This window comes from Herpailurus yagouaroundi, unplaced genomic scaffold, assembly GCF_014898765.1.
Source record: "Herpailurus yagouaroundi ecotype Mexico unplaced genomic scaffold, PumYag 191, whole genome shotgun sequence".
NCBI lineage: Eukaryota > Metazoa > Chordata > Mammalia > Carnivora > Felidae > Herpailurus > Herpailurus yagouaroundi.
Window position 1 is genome coordinate 10050686 of NW_024412422.1, and position 20535 is coordinate 10071220.

A 20535-nucleotide genomic window follows, 5' to 3' on the forward strand; every position below is an offset into this window, starting at 1 on the left:
GGAGACACAGAATCCGAAGCGGGCTCCAGGCTCCGAGCCGTCAGCCCAGAGCCCCTGACGCAGGGCTCGAACTCACGAACCTCGAGATCGTGACCTGAGTCGAAGTCGGACGCTTCACCGACTGAGCCACCCAGGCGCCCCCGTGAGTTGCCAATTTCTGAAAAAAGAGTTGGCGCCTCGTTCCTCCCAGTGGTGACCCATGACCGTCGGTTTCTTGATGGTGACGAATGAATGCTCTTTGCTCTTAATGAACTTAAATGTCTGCTGAATGCCGTGAAGACATTGGCAGAGAAGGACCAGGGTGGTTCCTTCCTTTGGGACTCTGTGAGTCGCTTGCCTTATGGTTACAGGCCTTAATCCACTCCATGCCGACCGCTTAGCTCGAGGTTGTCAATGGTTCCTCATCTTGATTTGAGGGATTTAGGTGATGCACCTCTAGCGACGTTGTAAGCTCTGTGAGGATGCAGCAGGGTCTTGTGGTCTCCTGTCTATGTCTCCAGTGCAAGTTTGGGCGTCTAGAAGGGTCTGGTAACTAGCTGTACACTGCGTAGGTGGGAACTCAGCGGTCGTTCTTTCTTCAATCTCGGTCATCGCTCGTTCCTTTGCCCTTGTCCTGGGACAAGAATGGTGATATATCCCAATACCGGCTCACTGGCATGACCGTCCTGCAGGTCAATCCAACTCTGACGTCACCTGGAGCTGGTGCAGACCCCATGGGGTAGAGGGCAAGGTCCCGGCAAGACCGCCCCCTCCTCAGATGCCAGCTGCAAGAGGCGTCCTCAGACTACTCGCACTCCTGTCGGACTTGGCCACAAATTCAGGGCTTTCCCATGACCCCCTGTAGGTTCAATAACCTGCTAGAATGACTCACAGGACTCACGGGGAACGCCAGACTTCAATCACCAACTTGTTATAAAGGATACAGATGAACAGCCACAGGAAGTGAGGGCTGGAAGGGTCCCAAGTGCAGAAACTCCCTTCCCCATGGAGTCAGGAGGCACCGTCACCACACCCTGATATGTTCACCAACCAGGAAGCTTTCCAAGCCTTGTTGTCCAGAGTCTGGACTGGAAGTTTCATTACAGAGCCACGATTAATTAAATCGTTCGCCGTGTGCTTGAACTCAATCTCCAGCCCCCTCTCCTCTTGGGAGGTTGTGGGGGGACGCGGCTGGGGGTTGCAACCCTCTAATCACAGTCCTTCCCATGAAGCTGTTACCTGAGGGCCCAAACCTAGTTAGCATAAACTCAGGGATGGTTGGAAGGGGCTCCTTATGAATGGAAAAGACTCTCCTATCAGATAATTCCAAGGGGTTCTGAAGCTCTGTGCCAGGATCTGGGGACAAAGACTAGATACATTCCTTATTATATGACAGTTAGTATATGTGGTGGTAATAAAACTTTAAGCGGATGGATGAGGTTAAAACGCTTAGACATTCAAGTATCTCCGAAGCTAAAGCCAGAGCATAAAGCCTTTAGATTTGGCAAGAAGGCACTCATGGATGGGGGGAAATGTAGGCTCAGAAGGAAAAGACAATAAGCTGTTATATATGTAAGGCAACAGTTATAATCCAAGCCTTTGGAGGGTTTAAAGGGCTAAAACAGACATTGGCTCACTACTGGCTGGGGAGACCTTCAATTCAGCAGGTGCAGCAGGGGTGGAGGGAAACAGACAAGAGGCGGGCAATGTGGAGGAGCGTGAGAGCAAGGTCATGGAATTGTAGGAACCGAGCGGCCGGTGAAGGGCTTCCTTTTGGGAACACGGAGAGATCCCCGTGCTAAGGCTTGAAAGAAAAGGAAGGAGCAACTTGGAAAACACACAACGGTTGACAGAAATATGGCGCCCATGAAACACAATGGCTGAGAGAAATATGGCGCCCACGAAGCTGGATGAGAGCAGGTATTTTTGTTAAAGCAGGTCACTTACAGAGCAAGAGTTCAGCAGGGTGACGCTATGAAGGACTTAGTGGTCTTGATTTCAAGAGGAGCCGAGGAAGCGAGAGACGGAGTGGTGGAGATTGCCAAGGGATTGCGATTCTACGCAGCGAACTGGTTCTTTGAAAAGCAGCTGTCAGATGACCTCTAGAAGTTTCTTCTAGCATTAGGGTTCCAGGATCCTATGACTTCTGAATGAGAACATCTGCAACTTCCTGGAGTCTGCACTGTCTGGAAAGAAAGAAATACACGTACGAGAATAACACATAGGCTAAGCAGTTAAAAGCGTTGGCGGAAAGAGTCAGAAAAAAAAAGAAGGAAGTGTATCTGAGAAGGTCAGGATGCCCAGGGACAATTTTTGCGGACTGGCCGCAGTGGGGATCTTGATCACTGAAGCAAACTCCAGAGTTAGCTTCTAAAGCTGGGTTCTCACCCGGGGGGTGGGCATGTTGCTCCCCACATGGCATGAGGCAAATGTCCAGAGACATTGCTCAGCACCTGACACAGCCCAGGACAAGTCCCAGTGCCAAGAACCGTCGGACCCTTAAATGCCAACAGTGCCGTGGGGAGGAGACCCGCTGGTAGGAAAGCACCGTGGGGCTGCTGCATGAGCCCTGGATGCCCTGCCTTGGGATTTCTTGTAACGGGAAGGAAAAAGCCAAACTGTGTCAGCTCCTGTGTTGGGCTCTCTGTTACTTGTGGCCGAATGAATTCCAAGTTGCTATGGCAGGAGAAGCTCTTTGATTTAAGCTTGTCACAGGGTAATCTTCCGGATGACACTCCCTTTAGATTATTCTTACTGGCACTTTCCACGATCGTACGGGGTATCCAGTCCCATCTTTGAAGCAGAAAGAGGACAGCCATTCAGTAGCTTCTTTTGCCAGAAGATGCCAACACCATCGGTCCCCTCCACCTACGTCACCAGTGGGGTCAGCCGGGTCCAAGATCACGGGCCTGAAGAAGACGCAGGAGCATTACACGCATACTTTTTAAAACCAGTGGCCTCAGGGGTGCCTGGGTGGCTCAGTGGCCCAAGCGTCTGACTTTGGCTCAGGACGTTATCTCACGGTTCATGAGTTCAAGCCCCGCGTCAGGCTCTGTGTCGACAGCTCAGGGCCTGCAGCCTGCTTGGGATTCTGGGTCTCCCTCTCTCACTTCCCCTCTCCTGCTTGCCCTCTCTCTCTCTCTCTCTCTCTCTCTCTCAAAACTAAATAAATATTTAAAAAATGTTTTTAAACCAGTGGCCTCAGAACGGGGGCCCCATTCTACTCTTAGCCGTAAAATAATGTGTCCTATGTTTTAGACGCCAGTAACTCAAATATTCTGATATAGCTCAAAGCACTTTTCTAGAATTCAATTACATTTGTCGGAAGTGTTTTGAAAGGTGTCACTCAGTGTACACAGGATGGCATAATATACACATTTCCTTCACGTTAGGGCAGTTGAAAAATGACGCGGAATTGAATCAATTGTAATGTCATGTGGGCCACACCCACAGGAGGCAGCCCATGGTATCTTGCTCTCTCCTTCTTCCCCTCTATTCCTTCTCAAAGCTTTTTTTTTCTTTTCTTTCTTTTTGCGTCCTCTGTTTTTGTGCTCTGCTGGGGGCACTGAATGGATACACTAAGGTTCCCCGCTATTCTTGAAGGATAGCGGTCTTGTGGGGTACAGATCTGAAAGGGGAGGTAGAATCTGATGTAATAAAACTCCCTCTGGTAGGATGAATCGGCCATGAAGGAATGACAGCATTATTTCTCAGGGACACATTTCTACTTCCACACCTCTACGATCTGCTAACGAATCCACACTTTCCCTTCGGCCTGGAAAGATGGACGCATCCCAGGCTCCTGGTACCTTGGTCCTTCCTTCTCTGTTCCTCCTGGATGACATTTTCTCCCATCCCCAAGGCCCGAGGAGTTTCTCCCCAGAGACTATGGCAAGTTCTGTTGGCCGGTACCTTTCCACCCCCACCAAACTCCCTCTTCTGCTTCAAACATGGGGAATCACGAATCATGACCCCAGGGAGGAGAATCCGGGTTGCTGAAATAGCATTGGAGGGAGTCAGGTTAAGAAAAGGAAGGGGCAGGGGGCGCCTGGGTGGCTTAGTTGAGCCACCGACTTCGGCTCAGGTCATGATCTCACGGTTTGTGAGTTCGAGCCCCGCGTCAGGTTCTGTGCTGACAGCACAGAGCCCGGAGCCTGCTTCGGATTCTGTGCCTCCCTCTCTCTCTTCCCCTCCCCTGCTCATGCTTTGTCTCTCTCTCTCTCTTTCTCTCAAAAATAAAGATTTAAAAAAAAAAAAAAGGAAGAGGCAGGGTTTGGAGCACCTGGTTCTCTGGATCTGGGTCAGTAGGAAGTTCCTCACGGTCTCATCCTCAAAGTTGTAATTGACCGTCCAGAAGACACAGAGCTGCTGGTATTTTGTGACCAACTCCAGGACCGTCCGGAATCCCTCGGCGGTGTCGAAATTCTCTGCCCCGCTCCCCTGCTCCCAGGCGTAGATGGTGAGCAGCTCCAAGGCGTACTTCGGGGGCAGAGACCCCTTTTGCTTCAGTTTCCTTTCACACTGAGGGAAGAGGGGGACGTCAGACAATACCGGCGAGAGCAGGGAGGTGCGGTGAGCTCAGCCAGCCTGCCGGAGACCGCACGCTGATGACCGCTGGGGCCCCAGCAGGGCAACTGGGCCAGGAGCCGCAGGGCCCATGGGATGGTCTGGGGGAGGTCTGAGCAGGGTAGCTTTGCAGGGGTTCCCTCAGCAGCACATGCAAGTTTCTGCCTTGTGCTCCGACCATCTAGCACTCCCTGGAGTTGTAATACAGCTACCGTTGAGAAAACCCCTGCCGTGTGCTGGCTGTGGGGCCGGACATTCTACGGGTCATCCCTAACCCTCTGGCCACCCCACCAAGCAGGCACAGATGGACGTTTCTGATGAAGACAAGCAGGTTAGGGAGGGGAAGGGACTTGCTCAAGGTCACAGCACAGCCTCAAGCCCTCTGAGCACCCCGGAGCTGGGGGTGTGGCCATTTCTCTGAGCTTCTGGGATGGAAACCACGGGGCCCAGTGTCCGCCTCGGGCTTCAGGGAGCTGGACGCAGGCAGGAGGCATCTCAGGAAAGAGCCGGCACTGTGCCAGAGGTCTGCTGTCATGGAAATTCTCGGACACTCCCTTGTGTGCGAGACAGGTGACGGAAGCGAAGGCACGCTAACGGTTAGAGAAAATGCAGCCCCTGGTCCCGCCTGTCTTCCAAGGATGGCATCTGTGCCTCTTATGGGCGCGGAGCAGAAGGTCAGCCGTGCCGCTGACCTGTAGGCACGCAAATCCCAACTTCATCTGCCCTTTGTACGCAGAGTAACCTGGGTTCCTGCGGAGTTCTCTGGGTGTCAAAGCAAAGGTAAAATAAACCACCCACGGCAGCGTTGATGGGAGGGGGTGCTCCTTACCTCGCCCCACTTAATGGGGGTTGGTGACGGGACGCACAGAGACAGGATCAGTGGACAGATTCCCGACAGTGGCTCAGCCCCCCAGCGTGGGAGAGCGTGGGCACACAGAGCACTGGTTACGTACTGATGTGAAGGTCACAGAGCATGATGAAAACGATAACCGGATCGCTGGAATACGAGCAGTCGTACCTGTTTGTACCAATGCTTCACCAGACGAATTAAATCCTTCAGCTTGATGGGTCGGAAGGCCACGAAGTTGCACTGCAGCTCCGTGAAACAGGTGGAAAATTCTCCCCCCTCGGCGTCTGAGGATTTATACAGGTCAATGAGCTCCGCGTAGACCTTGGGGCTGGGGGTAGAGCCGGAGTTCAGCTGACCTAGCACGGGGGAGATATTTAGATTGTGCCTTCCCATGTGGATGCACAACATCACTCGTCATCAGGGAAACACAAATCAAAACCACAATGAGATACCACCTCACACCGGTGCGATGGCTAAAATTAACTCAGGAAACGACAGATGTTGGCGAGGATGCGGAGAAAGGGGGAACGCTTATGCACTGCGGGTGGGAGTGCAAACGGGTGCAGCCGCTCTGGAAAACAGTGGGGAGGTTCCTCAAAAAGTTAAAAATAGAACTCCCCTACGACCCAGCAATTGCACGAGTAGGAATTTATCCAAGGGATACAGGTGTGCAGTTTCGAAGGGACGCGTGCACCCCCATGTTTATCGAAGTCCTATCGACAATAGCCAAAGGATGGAAAGACCCCAAATACCCATCGACGGATGAATGGATAAAGAAGATAGGATATATATGTTCTACTTGGCCATGAACAAGAATGAAATCTTGCCATTTGCCACAACACGGATGGAACTGGAGGGTATTATGCTGAGTGAAATAAGTCAAAGAAAGACAGATATCCTATGATTTCACTCTTATGTGGAATGTGAGAAACTTAACAGAAGAACATAGGGGAAGGGAAGAAAAAATAAGATAAAGACAGAGAGGGAGGCAAACCATAAGAGACTCTTAAATACAGAGAACAAACTGAGGGTTGCTGGAGGGGGGTAGAGTGGGGGAGTGGGTTAAATGGGTGACGGGCATTAAGGAGGACACTTTTTGGGATGAGCACCGGGTGTCCTTTGTAAGAGATGAATCAGTGGGTTCTATTCCTGAAGACAAGACTATACTGTATGTTAACTAACTTGAATTTAAATTTTAAAAAGTAACCATTTTCAAACATTTTTCACAAACACAATGAATCCTGGGAAATGACTTGGAACTCTATTAGTATATTTGAATGACTGATGTCGAAGATACTGGGAGCATCTCCAGAGTAATGAGATATTTTTAAAAATTATACATTCTAGGGGCGCCTGGGTGGCGCAGTCGGTTAAGCGTCCGACTTCAGCCAGGTCACGATCTCGCGGTCCGTGAGTTCGAGCCCCGCGTCAGGCTCTGGGCTGATGGCTCAGAGCCTGGAGCCTGTTTCCGATTCTGTGTCTCCCTCTCTCTCTGCCTCTCCCCCGTTCATGCTCTGTCTCTCTCTGTCCCAAAAATAAATAAACGTTGAAAAAAAAATTATACGGTCTATGTGAATGCAGGTGCTATTACTAAAGTATTATCTAGAATTGCACTGTCCATTGTGGTTATATGCATCCAAATTAATTAAGGGGAAACAAAACTAAAAATTTAGTTCCTCAGTCCTACTGGCCACATTTCAAGCTCTCAGTAGGTATATAACATTCTCATCACCCAGAAAGATCTTCTAGACTGAGCCGATGGGCAGGTTGCTAACTATGGCCTGTAGGCCAAATCTGGCCCACTTCTTGTTTTTGCAAATAAAGTTTTATTGGAACGCTGCCATGCACTGCCCATGGCTGACAATACTGCCATGTATTGTCCCTGGCTGCTCTCAGGGTACAGTGGCAGAGTTGAGTAATTGTGACAGATACTGTATGGTCCTCAAAGCTGAAAATACTTGCCACCATGCTTTTACTAAAAATAAAAAAAAAAAAAAATTAGCCAAACCCTAATCTATATTGTTCTTTCCTCTCTAGAGACACTAAGAACCATTCGGAGGGAAGGTACCAGAGTCTTCTTGATTCTGATTTGAAGAATGTCTGAAATAGCCTGCTTTCTTTTTTTTTCTTAAAACTTTTTTTTGAGATTTATTTATTTTTCGACGTTTATTTATTTTTGGGACAGAGAGAGACAGAGCATGAACGGGGGAGGGGCAGAGAGAGAGGGAGACACAGAATCTGAAACAGGCTCCAGGCTCTGAGTCGTCAGCCCAGAGCCTGACGCGGGGCTTGAACTCACGGACCGCGAGATCGTGACCTGGCTGAAGTCGGACGCTTAACCGACTGCGCCACCCAGGCGCCCCAAGATTTATTTATTTTTGAGAGAGAGAGCATACGCAAGCTGGAGAGGGGCAGAGAGAGGGGGACAGAGGATCCAAAGCAGGCTCTATGCTGACAACAGCGAGCCCGATGTGGAGCTCAAACTCGCGAACTGTGCGATCGTGACCTGAGCCGCAGTTGGACGTTCAACCGACTGAGCCACCCAGGCGTCTCACCTTGGTTTCTGTTAATACAAAATGATGTATCTGTCATTCATGAATTGAATTTCCAAAGTAGATTTTTTCCCTAAGATTGACGGCACTCAGATTTCTTGCCTTTGCTTCAGAATTCTTCCCCCAGTCTGTTAATTTCCTTCACTAATACCTGAAGCATTTTATCTATAAATGTGTACAGAACTCCTGTGCACCCCATTCTTTGATGGGTATTATGAGTCATACCGCAGGACCCATATAAGATGTGGGTGCTGGACATCCTCGGGATACTTAAGTGACCAAGGAGAATGAAAATGTCCATGGTGGGCAGGGGGGTGCTTGAGTGGCTCAGTCAGTTAAGCGTCCAACTTCGGCTCAGGTCACAATCTCACAGTTTGTGGGTTCGGGCCCCGCGTCGGGCTCTGTGCTGACAGCTCAGAGCCTGGAGCCTGCGCTCTCTCTCTTCCTCTCTCAAAACAAACATTAAAAAATTTTTTTAAAAAGAAAAGAAAAGAAAAAAAAAGATGTCCACAGGGGTAAGGTGTTGTTGCTATGACTCCTGCTGCCTGCTGGGGGCACTAGACCCATGAGTCATCATCACTAAGTCACCTGGCTTTCCCTCCACCCGCCTGGCCCCATCACCCCAGACCCCATCTTCCCAACTCCAGAAGCTGAGGTCTGGGTGGTCTCACCTAGCGCATTAAATGCAGGCAGCACATCAAAATCAACCCTTTCGTTGAGCACTCTGGATTTTAGAGAGAAGCTCAGCACCCTGGGAGCCTTCCATTTTGAAATCTCAAACTTCACTTCGAGCTTTTTCTCCTGCTGACAGGCTTCTAGCTGTTTATGGATTTCCTTGATGATACTGCACCTCTCACTTTTTTGGGAGGTGTAGCTCTTAAGTGAGTCTGGGAACACCACGAGGTCGGCATCGGAGCCCGTCTTCAGAGCCGTGTCTTTGCCGGTCGACCCTCCCTAGCGAAGAAAGGCAAGCTGAGTTAGAGCATTTTCTAGACCCTGAGCCCCTTGCCCCCGTGGGCCGGTGCCAGTGAGGTTGCCGAGGGGGTAGTTCCAGGTTAGGGTCCAGTCAAGTCAGGGCTGAGTTCAAAGCAGGATGTTCACCTTTTCCTGGGATAGTTTGGCTCCAAAGGTTTTCTCATGCCCTTCGATATACTTATTTGCACACAAACAACGGATGGGCTAGTTGCAAATTACCTGCTGCTCAAGTCAACTTTCTAGAGATGCCTCCTAAAGGGCACTTAGCTTTGTCTGGATTCCTGTGACCTGAGAGAAATCAAACTGGAATGCAATCAGTATGCTAAAAGTTCTCGTTTGTTCTCTCATTCGTGTTTCCTCTGGGGATCTGGGGATCCCGGGATGAATATTCATGATTTAGGTACAAGGGTCTGCAAACTTTCTGTACGGGGTCAGATAGTTAAGTGTGGGGTATGTATGTCCCTGCCACACAGGCTTCTCCACTTCCTCCTCTTCCTCCTCCCCTCCCTCCTCCTCTTCCTCCCCCCTCCCTCCTCCCCCTTCCTCCTCCTCCCTCCTTCCCTCCCCCTCCTCCTCTTCCTCCTTCCCTTTCTACTCTAACAACTCTGTAAAACTGTCAGTTCATTTTTTAGCTCCCTGGCCCTGGTTTGGCCACCCCTGTACGACGCAGCCTAGGCAGTATGCTGGCTCAGCCTATTTGGAGGGGCTTAGCCTGTAGGCACAGCTCTTTAGCTTATCGGCGTCTTTGAGGGCGAGTTGGAGAGAAGCCAGCTGCCTCACGGAGAACCATCCCAGTGCACGTGTGGTGGGGTCTGCTCAGGGCACCAACCTCCACACTTGCTGCCCTGGTTGCCCCCAGAAAGTTCACCCGACATTTGCAGGGAAAACATTTGTTTTACCCACGATTAGTAAATGCTCGGCAGCGGGTTAGGGGTGAGGGGAGGGTGTTTGGTTTCCTGTATCAGATGCTCGAGCCTGCTTCCTTCACGCAACTGGTCTGCAGGTGTTGGCCTTGGCCGGCCTCTCCCGGGCCACAGCCCCCTCCTCACCTTCTCCAGGTGACACCTTCCTTCCCTGTCACCCAGCAGACAACACTTTCCAGCTCGCAACCAACTTCAGGAAGAAAGAAAGCACCTTCCTGTGTGCCCGTGGTTCTCTCTTCTTCTTTTTTTAAAGTTTATTTTTGAGAGACAGGGAGACAGAGTGCATGCAGGGGAGGGGCAGAGAGAGGGGTAGACACAGAATCTGAAGCAGGCTGCAGGCTCCGAGCCGTCAGCCCAGAGCCCGACGCGGGGCTCGAACTCACAAACCACGAGATCGTGACCTGAGCTGAAGTCAGACGCTTAACTGACCGAGCCACCCAGGCGCCCTCCTATTGTCTTCTCCTTCAATGTGCCATCGTACCTTTGCTTACTTTCTACCATTGTGTTAATGGGGATCTCGGGAAGGAAGGGAAGAACAGGCCTTGACAATTCTAACGTTGCCCATGAACTCGGCCTGTTTTCACCCCGATGAGCCTCTGTGAGACATCTGACTCCACATTTGGCTTATGGGATATTGGACCTGTCTCGGGGCAGCAAGCACCCAGGTCTGTCTGGCAGCATATGGGCACTTCCCCGCTCGCTGCGGGTGGGACGGAGGGGGCGCCTGGGTGGCTCGGTTGGTTATCTGGTCGCTGACGCACAGACGGAGGGAAGCGTGTTAGCCCGTGGCCTTCGAGCCATGGACAAGAACGACCCAGTCTGCCGAATCTCTAGCTCAGTTGACAGGATGAATCAGACTCCGGTGGTCAAGGCAAGAAAGAGGTCACTCTTTGGTTCAGTGTACATGGAGCTTGGGACCTGCCGGGGTTTGAATTGTAGCCCCTGTGCTGGGAAGGTGAGAACGTGACAGAAGAGGAGACCCACGGAGAAGGTGATGGGGAGGCAGGGGCAGGAGAGGGGCAGGTACCCAAGAGCAGGGGTGGCCCAGGAAGCCAACGGCGTGTTGTTAGTGACGTACGCAGCGCACGGGCGCCCCCTACTGACAGCCAGGGTCCTAGGTGCCCACCTCCCCGGCTCGCCTCCGGCGTCCCTTGCCCTCCAGCGGCTGGCAGGGCGGGCCTGCCGGGCTCCGGGAACCGCTTCTCTCCCTGCGGGTCAGACCCCGTGGGAAAGAGGCCAGTACTCACCTTGACAGTTTTCTGAACTCTTGTAGCTGAATGTGGAAAGCAATTTTTTTGAAGGAATCTACAGATGATGTCAACAGCTGTCGCAATCTGGCACAGGAAATTTCTGTCGGGCTGCAGAAAGTCCTTGATGAACTTATCCAGAAGGTGGCCCGGTGTCGCATACAGTGGCGCTGGCTGGGAAGGGGGAAGAACGCTCAGCTCTTGCATCCACACACCCCAAGAACGTTCTGGAGAGTTTGGGGTGGCAGCCAGCCCCCAGCCCCCGGGAGCTGCGTGCGGTGAGCTAAGAGCACGTCCTTCTCTGGCAGCAAACTCAGAGGGCTCGGTGGAAACAACAAATACGACACCGATGATGGGGACCACTGGGACATAGCTAAAGGGGTAAAAAGTTAAACATTTGGGCGTCTACATAGACAGGGGTTCCCTGAACCATTTCTGCAACTTTCTATACGTTTGAAAGTTTTCAGAATAAAAGCCAGGAGAGGGGGATAGTTTTTTAAAAGCTGTTTTAGGAAGCCGGGAAAATCGAGGTCGGAGAGCAAAGACCAGAGTCCGGTGAACGTCGGGACAAAGAGTGGCCGTACGACATCCCTTCTGGATCCCCGCAGGGAGCTCCCCGTCCGCGGGGTCCTTCCTGTCCAGGGGCCCTGGAATTTGGGAATCTCACTTATATCCCACTTCCTTGCTCAGTTGGCTCTCAACTTCCTGTGCCAAACGGAGTGGTAGATTCACGGCCACCGGACTTTGGATGTCAATCAGTCCCGCGTCTGTGAAACGTGGAATTTGGTTGGCCTCTATCCGGCCTCATGGGCACCCCGTGACCCCCAGAAAACCGAGTGGATTCCGTGGCCTAGACTGACAACGTTCTCGTTGGACTGTCCTTCTCCGATGAGCTCGTGTTGGTAGATGTGCTTCCCTTTGGGGGATGGGAGGGGAAGCCATTGTGTCTGCCCCACAGTCGGCCGCTTGACCAGCTCTCCAGTTTCTGCAGGGGCGGCTGCCGTATATCTGCCCAGGGCTCCGCTCCGTCACGTCCTAAACGACCTAACCACCTGCTCTCTCACCTGCAGCCATCGATTGAGATCTCTAACCTGCAGGGGGGCCCAGGGGGGCTCAGTTGGTTAAGCATCTGACTTCGGCTCGGGTTCGTGAGTTCGAGCCCCGCGTCGGGCTCTGTGCTGACCGCTCGGAGCCCGGAGCCTGCTTTGGATTCTGTGTCTCTGTCTCTCTCTGCCCCTCCCTGGCTCGCGCTCTGTCTCTCTCTCTCTCAAAAGTGAATAAGCATCAAAGAAAAAAGAAGAAGACAAGGAGGGAGACGCAGAGACAGGCTGTGAAGACACAGCAGAGGAGACCGTGTGAAGATGAAGGCGGGGACGGGAGGCATAGGGCCACAGGCCCAGGAGCACCAGCAGCCACCAGGAGCTGGAAGAGGCAAGGAAGGACCCTCCTCTGGAGGCTTCGGAGGGAGCACAGCCCTGCCTCCACCTTGACCTTGGACTTCTAGCCTCCAGATCTGTGAGAGAATGAATTTCTGCCGCTGTAAGCCCCTTTGTCACAGCAGCACGAGGACATCCACATGTGGTGCTCTCGGGGTCCGACTCCAGTCTGGGTGTCGGGCCGCCCTCCCTGCAGCACGACGCGAGCTGCCTTTGCGAAGCCCCCTCACCAGAACATCCCACGACGGCCCAGGTGGCTCGTTCGGGCTGAGACATGACAACCAGATGTGAGCTTCCTGCTGCAGCATTTGCCAGCACGCCTTATCTTTGCCCACGTTGTTGGTCGGGTCGGCTGGGTCCAAGATGACCGGCCTAGGAATTCCGTTAGATGAAAAAAAAAAATCAGTTGGGCTGCACGCGGAAGAAGAAACCCGTGTTGGGGAACGAGGCCTGGACGGGGCGTCCGGGAACGTGGACTCAAGTATTCAAGCTTCCTCTCATTTCCTGAGGTGCTTCGTCTGAGAGTTTCGACCCTCAGCTCCTGCCTTCTCTGCTTGGCAGAGATGTTCTACGAATAACATAGTAAAATGGGGGCGCCTGGGCGGCTCAGTCTGTCAAGCGTCCGACTCTCAACGTCAGCTCAGGTCACGATCGATCTCACGGTTCGTGAGATCGAGCCCCGTGTAGGGCTCTGTGCCGGCAGCGAGGGAGCCTGCTTGGGATTCTCTCTCTCCCTCTCTCTGCCCCTCCCCTGCTCATGCCCACACACACACCGTCTCTCGATAAATAAGCTTTAAAAAAATAACATAATAAAGTGGTTGGTCCCTTCTTTCTATATGGGAACCCCCTCTTGAGTGTTTGTTTTGGGGACAAGACAAAATAGGACGATGGTTTGGAATGCGAAAAAGCATTGGTCAGGCTCCCCCTTTCGGACAGACCCCGCTTTGCATCTTTGGCTGGAAAGAATGGGGCTGAGCCCTCACTCTAAAGGGCACAGCCTGACGTGCAGAGCAACGGGTAGAGAGAGGGGGTGGAGGCACGTTTGGTACCTTGATGACCGGAGCCGGCTCAGCAGAATGTTCCGGACCGTCTCATTCTCAAAGTTGTAGTTGACCATCCAGTAGACACACAGCTGCTCCTGCTGTTTGATTAGCCCCAGGACGGTTCTGAGGCCTTCCACGATGTCAAAGTTTTCTGCTCCGCACCCCTGTTCCCAGGCGTAGACTGTCAGCAACTCCAGAGCATACATGGGCAGCGGGGGTGACTCTTTCAGCTTTGCCTGGCACTGTGGGAGAAGAGAGGGGGCAGTGGCTCATCTGGGGATCCAGGCCCCCCCATGCTGGGGGCCTGAAATCAAGGAGTCGGACGTCTATGGGAAGTCGCCATCCCCCCCCCCCCGGTGACGAACATGACACCATGCCTAAAATGTGGTGGAGTGATAGTGTCACATCCTGGCAAGGATAAGGGACACCTGAAGCTGTCATACGTTGCCGATGGGGGTGTCATTAGGTACAGCCATTTGGGAAAACTCACGTTGGCCATACTTAACTAAAGTGAAATGTATACATTATTACATATGTATTTAATATTATATAACGTTACGTATTGCATATGATATACTTATGTAGTGCTATGTGTTTTATATACTATGTAATAATATATAATATAGCCTACGTATGTGTTTATTATATACACACGTACAACTACAAACACGTCGTGTGTACGTGTATCTATCTACACATACGTATCCATATAGCTTATACCCTGTGTATTTATTCAACAGAAATGAGTGCTGAAACTCACGAAAAGATGTGCAAGGGACCATCCGTGGCAACCTGATTCGTAATAGCCCCGATGTGGACGCGGCCCAAACGCCCACTAGCAGGGCGGATACAAGCGCGGTGGGCCAAGAGAACAGAATCCCACGAGACAGCGAGCGAGCGCGAGTATAGGCAACTGCGGAGACGAACCTCTCGGGCATCACGTCGACCCCAAAGTGGCAGACACAGAGCGCCTGTGGTGCCATTCCATTGATATCAAGCTCAAAAAAGAGCCGGACTGATTTGTGGGGACGGACGTCAGGACGGTGGCCGTGGTGGGGGGGGGCATTCACCGGGAGAGGGCTTCAAGCGGCTGCTGGGATGCAGGGAACGCGTCCTATGTCGATCTGGATGCTGCTTACAGGGACATAAAGACGCAGTGGGCTGTATACCTGGGGGTCCTACTTCGCTGGACCTGAGTGCTCTCGCTTGAAAGGAAACGGATGCCGGCAGCAGATGACGTAATTGGAAAGTTACCTGTTGGTACCAGTACTTTACCAAGAGGATCAAATCTGTCAGTTTTCTGGGACGGTTGTGAAAAAACTTCTGCTGGAGTTCTGTGAAGCAGACGGAGAATTCGCCGGGGAGGGCTTTTGTCATATCCAGGGCTCTTTTGAGCTCTCGGTAGATCTGGGGGCTGGGCTTCTCACTTAAGCCTGGAGCGACAGAGAAGCATAGACCTTCCGGTGTTCGGGGAGCCAACAGCGGGGGTCTGTCGTGCCTCGACAGAACACGTCCGTCGCCTCATCTGTAAGGGAACTGGTGTATTCCCCCCAAAAGGTGAGGGGCGGCTTGCCTCGCTAGGAAACAAAATGTGGTCCAGCATTCACGGTTGTGAAAACCGCTGGCCCAAGACAAGGTCAGCAGAAACAGAGGGATCGAAAGCACGGTTATAAGTGAGGAAGGGAGGATTCCAAACTAGCGGGGAACGACGGCTTCTTTAACAAATGCTCTTGGAGCGGCTGGCATTCACCCGGAAGAAAAGAGGGTTCCTGTATCGCAGACAATATATTCCGCTGTTGAGCCCAGCCAGGGAATGTTCTGTTTCAGAGAGTCAAGCGTGCGGGGACTCTGAGGAGGCAGGCGAGGTGAAGGCAGGGTACTGAAGGCTGGGGTCAGAGGCCAACAGGCAGGCGCACTCCCCTCAGAAGCAGATCCCATGATGCCAGAGAGTGGCTCTCAAACCAGCCGGAATTCTACTGCACAGCTTCTCTGGAATAGGGTCCAGGAGCCTCCTGAGTCAATGAATATGGGTCTCTCAATCCCCAATCAGCTCTGCGGGAGGTCTGCAGTAGAGACAGCTGGGGACTCTGTTTTTTGGTTTTGTTTTTGTTTTTTAACTAAGTTTCAGGTGATTCTGACACCCGCTGAAGTTTGAGAACCACTGGTGTGGGGTGAGGAAGGAAATGCAGTGGGAGGGGACTGTCAGTAGGTCCCAGGATTTCCTCAGGGTCTCCACTCTTGCTACATGGAGCCCTACTGTTTACAAGCACTTTTTACAAACACGTAAACAAGGGGAGCCAGTAGCCAGCTTGTTCCTTTCATTCGCTCTGACAGATAGTTACTGACTTCCTACTTTTAGCCACACATGGTTCGGGGCTCTTGGCACCGGAGGAGGTCAAGGGAGAGAGCATTCTACGCTCCTCGATGATGGCAATAATGTAGCTAACACTCGCTGAGCGCCTACTCTATGCCAGACACAGTTTAAGCCCTTTCAGGTAGCGGGAAATAGGCCAGGGCCACAAAAGTCCACGTGGTTGGCGCGATTAACCACTAACTTAACACGTGAGGAAACGCAAACACTAGGAAGTCACGTGAGAGGAAGAGTTCCCCTTTGGGTTCGAAACCCTGGGGAGACAGCAGTGGAGTCGGACAGCAGTGGAAGTTGGCCTGGAGCTGGTGTGGAGAACAGGCCACGTTAGTTGGGCAACTATTTAGCAAAGAAAGGAATTTAAGAATTCACCCCTAAGTTACTTTTCTCAGAAAGCAATCATGGTTTCCTTTCCCAAAAGGATCTCGGTTTGCAAGATGTAAGTCTAGCGCCATCTGGTGGCAGCCTCTGGATACCACATACAAGGAAGAGCGTATTTCTCGTTTTCACACCATCTTTGCAGGTTGGGATGAACCCAGCAGAGGGCGCTCTGGCCCAGTCCCCAGCCACCATGCTCTGAACAAGAGGAGAGCAGAGGATTTCCTAAGACTTCTGAGTTACACTGGGTCTCTTCACGACTGCAGCCCTTGTTTGAGGTAGGCACGTCCTCTCAACTCTTGCCATCCTATAAAGGCCCCGTAAACTAGCCATTTCTAGTCTGATCTTATAGTTAGCAAAAATGGGTAAGGGGTGGGACCTGGATAGGAACTGAGAGCTGCCTACCTAACAAACATTTTTCTCTAACTGGGTTGCCTTTCTGTGAATATGAGTCACCGAAGCGTGTGTGTGTGTGTGTGTGTGTGTGTCCATCCTAAAAGCATCCTGGCTTGGGGTTTAGAAGATCTGGGAGTTTATTCTAGTTCTGTCGGTAACTGGCTGTGTGTCCCTGGGACATTCCTTTCCTTCAGTTTTCCTATTTGCTTAAAGAGGGTTTAATTTCAGCTGTGGCATTTAAGTTTGTGATTATATGTACCTGTGCTTGAGACTAAGTGGAAACCATGCTGAGCTTTTTCTTTCCTTCCTTCTTTCCTGTCCATCTGTCCATTCATCCGTCCATCTGTCTGTACATCTATCCATCCATCCATCTATCCATCCCATCTATCATCCATCCATCGGTCTGTCCATCTGTCCATATGCCTGTACATCTATTCACCCATTCATCCATCCATCCATCCATCCATCCATCCAATCTATCATCCATCCATCCGTCCGTCCATCTGTTCATCCATCCATCCATCCATATGCCTGTACCTCTATTCACCCATCCATCCATCCAACCAACCAACCAACCAACCATCCATTCATCCAACCAGTTGCCTTTGCCTTGATGTTGACCTGGTCAGAAAGCAGACTCCAAATGCTGCCCCAGCTGAACTTTTCCCAGATGTTTGCCCCGTCCTCTCCTCTAACCAACATTTACTCCACCCAAATCCCCAAGCATGGTTGTGCAGACCAGCAGCATGGCCCTGGTTAGAAATACAGAATCCTGGGTCCTGCCCCAATCTCCTGGACCATTTTTCACAAGGTTCCCTGCTGATTTGTGTGCTTGTCACAGTTTGAGAAACTCTGCTCTAGATTCTAGAGTCTAGGACATTCTCTCCAAACTCAATTAGGAGATGGGGGCGGGGGAGACGTTCTAGAGAAGAGAGGAAGCCTAGGGCAGGAGGGACCTCCTCTCTTGAAGGTATGTGGTCCCCCACTTTGGAGCATACCAGTGGTATCTATCTCATCCCCAGCCTAGAGGACCCACATGGCTGTCTGCCACCCCTTTCTTTGGCTTTGCTTTCTCAACACACCCCTCCCAACCAGTGTCCTCCACACCCAGGAGCACTCACCCAGAGCGTTGTAAGCAGGGAGCACCTCAAAAGTGATGCTCTGCCATTTGGTGGACAGCTGGAAGATGAGCCTACCGTGGAGCTTCCGGATCTCCATTCTGGCCTCCAGCTTCATTGTGAGCTGACAGGTTTTCAGCCCCTGCCAGATCTTGCTGAGGATTTCATCTTGGCTTTTTTTCTGATCCTGAAACCGCTCAAGGTCACTCACAAAGATGACAATCGTACCATCGGAGTTGCCCCTCAACACCGTTTTCCTGCCACAGGAGCCACCCTGTCAACGATGGAGAAGCAGACGTGAGAATCTGGACCCTTTGGTGTCACAGGGCGCCCCCATAGGCGATAACACTTCTCCAATCAAGCAAAAGCCACGAATGTCACCGTAGTCCTAAAATTGAGTGGCTGGCGGCCACCATCTGACCAATAGGATGCTCACGGCAGCACTTCTCACACGAGCCTCTGCCTGGAGGCCATTCAAACGGCCATTGACGATAGAACGAACAAATGTGATGTATTCGCACCTTGGAATACTGTTCAGCAACGAAATGATAAACACACGCCTACATACAACGTCAATTTTGTAAGCAGGATGGGTCAAAGAAGCCACACGCTAAAGCCCCACCATGCGTGATTTCATTTATATCAGGCAACCTGATACAGAGGAGGGTCGGGGGGTAGGTGTAGGTTACACAGGTTATGTTGTTTGTGGCAATCCACCGGACTGGGCACTCAGCTCTGTGCACTTTGGTTTTCTTACATTTTATGTTAATTAGAAAAAAAGTTAACAACACCGAGAGGCAAGACGGCATAGCGGTTCAGGGTGCATGCTCCTGGGGTGCCTGGGTGGCTCAGTCGGTTAAGCGTCCGTCTTCGGCTCAGGTCATGATCTCATGGCTTGTGGGTTTGAGCCCCGCGTCGGGCTCTGTGCTGACCGCTCAGAGCCTGGAGCCTGCTTCAAATTCTGTGTCTCCCTCTCTCTCTCTCTCTGCCCCTCCCCCTCTCATGCTCTCTGTCTCAGAGTCTCTCTCTCAAAACTAAACGTTAAAAGAAAGTTGAAAAAAAGACTGAGATTTAAAAAAAAAAAAAGGTTCATGCTCCCAACACTATCTGGGTTAAAGTCCAGCTTTGCCTCCAGCTAGTAAATAACTTCCTTGTGCCTCAGTTTCCTCATCTGGGCCAGGGCGAAAGGACACCGAGTGTCCAGGTATCTTTCCTGCTGGGGCTGTTGGGCATGCATAAGGCAGAGGCCAGAAATCACTGTGACTGAAGAGAAGCGGGGCTCCAGGGCTAGTGAGCGTGAGGGGGTTGTTGGGGGATCTCTAACTCCCTCCCACCCTAGGGTCCCAGCACCTTCCCAGCAACTTTTCCTCCCCAGAGGCCCGGAATCTCCAGCCTCAGCCCTGGGATTTACACCCACAGCACCAAACATTTCTACTGCTGAGAGACGCCCCCTGTTGCCCTTGAGAAACCACAGAGCCACCTTCGGGTAGTTTTACCGAACTCAACCGGCCTCAGTTTACTCCTCTGTAACATGGGGAGGATAGAAACGATAACAGTGGGTAATCACAGCTCATTTATTGGCCACCAACTATGTACCAGACCCTGTACTAAGAACATTATATACTTAAGCCTCATTACAGTTTGAGGTGCGTATTATTCCTCTCCCATTTTACAGATTCAGAGACTGAAACAGAGAGGTTAAGCACCCTGCTGCGGGGCGCGCAGGAGTAAAGGCAGAGCTGGACCGTAAAGCTGTGCCCCTAGGCTCCACACCATATCCATCATCCCACTCGAGGGCGCAGAGGACAAGGCGAAGCCTGCCTCACCCACGGCCTGTCACCCAGAAGGTGCTCAGCCCCATGTCTCTCTTCCTTCCGGTGGCCACGGCACCTCCTGGCTCCCAGAAGCCCTGACCCCAGCCTTCCACTCACTTTAGCCACACATATCACTTGGGGGAGCTGCCTGGTTTCCTCCAGGAAGGCACAGATGGTGTTCACCGTGTCATCGATCTGTTTCTGACATTCTCCATAGGGCCTCAGGGAGTTCTGAATCAACTCCTCCAGCTTCTCCGGCTGCACGGAGTACAGATGCGACCCCCAGATGCCCATCGCTCCTGCCGCTCCTGCCGGCTGCTAACCGTAGATCTCAGATCAGCAGAGAGGAGAATGCGTTTCCAGAGCCAGGAAACGGCAAATCACAGGAAGAGAGTCTAGAAACCGAAACTCATAGGGTGAGTTTCCAGCTGACTTCCTCAATCCAGATTTCTGCCCACCCCCACAGCGTGGACGTCGGCCGGTCGGCTCCTCGGGAGGCAACCCTGTGGTCACACAGGCAGACTGATACGTGCTACGTCGTCTGCCCTATTTGTGCCTCAGTTTCCCCATCTGTGAAATGGCGATGACAACGGTACCTCTCCGGTAGGGTTCGTGTTAGAATGGGCGGCCACTTGGCAAATGCTGTTTGAGAAGCTGTTAAGGAAATAATACTACTTTACAGGCGATAGAGGCTGTAAAGGAGGCTCTTTTCCTTTTTCCCTTGTTAAAAAACAAAATTCAATGCTTGTAAATTTGAAGATCGAATTGGCTTTATGAAGTGATTCACACATTGGGCAGCATCCCACCTAGCAAGTAGAAAGAGCTCCCAGGGTTGTGCACAATGGAAGGTTTTTCTAGGAAGGAGGGCGGGGCAAGAAGCTTGAGCAGGA

The 20535-nt window shown here is 51.8% G+C and overlaps 1 protein-coding gene across 1 annotated transcript; it reads right to left on the bottom strand.

Moving 5' to 3' along the window:
* Positions 1-1435: 1435 nt before the first annotated feature.
* On the bottom strand, positions 1436-20053 carry OAS2 (2'-5'-oligoadenylate synthetase 2). Its single transcript, XM_040443824.1, has 11 exons — positions 19763-20053; positions 17835-18105; positions 14826-15004; positions 13578-13813; positions 12759-12900; positions 11093-11266; positions 8619-8901; positions 5564-5751; positions 4262-4500; positions 2735-2888; positions 1436-2165 (listed from the first exon to the last, which is right to left on the bottom strand). Exons 1-11 carry the CDS (start codon positions 19937-19939, stop codon positions 2082-2084), a joined length of 2127 nt encoding a protein of 708 aa, XP_040299758.1. The 5' UTR covers positions 19940-20053; the 3' UTR covers positions 1436-2081.
* Positions 20054-20535: the final 482 nt, after the last annotated feature.

Coding starts and splice junctions, on each gene's coding strand:
- OAS2 (XM_040443824.1), bottom strand. CDS start 19,939: ATGGGCATCTGGGGGTCGCATCTGTACTCCGTGCAGCCGGAGAAGCTG. Junction 18,106..19,762: donor AAGTGATATGTGTGGCTAAA/GTGAGTGGAAGG, acceptor CATCGTTGACAG/GGTGGCTCCTGTGGCAGGAA. Junction 8,902..11,092: donor GAGTTCAGAAAACTGTCAAG/GTGAGTACTGGC, acceptor TTTCTTCGCTAG/GGAGGGTCGACCGGCAAAGA.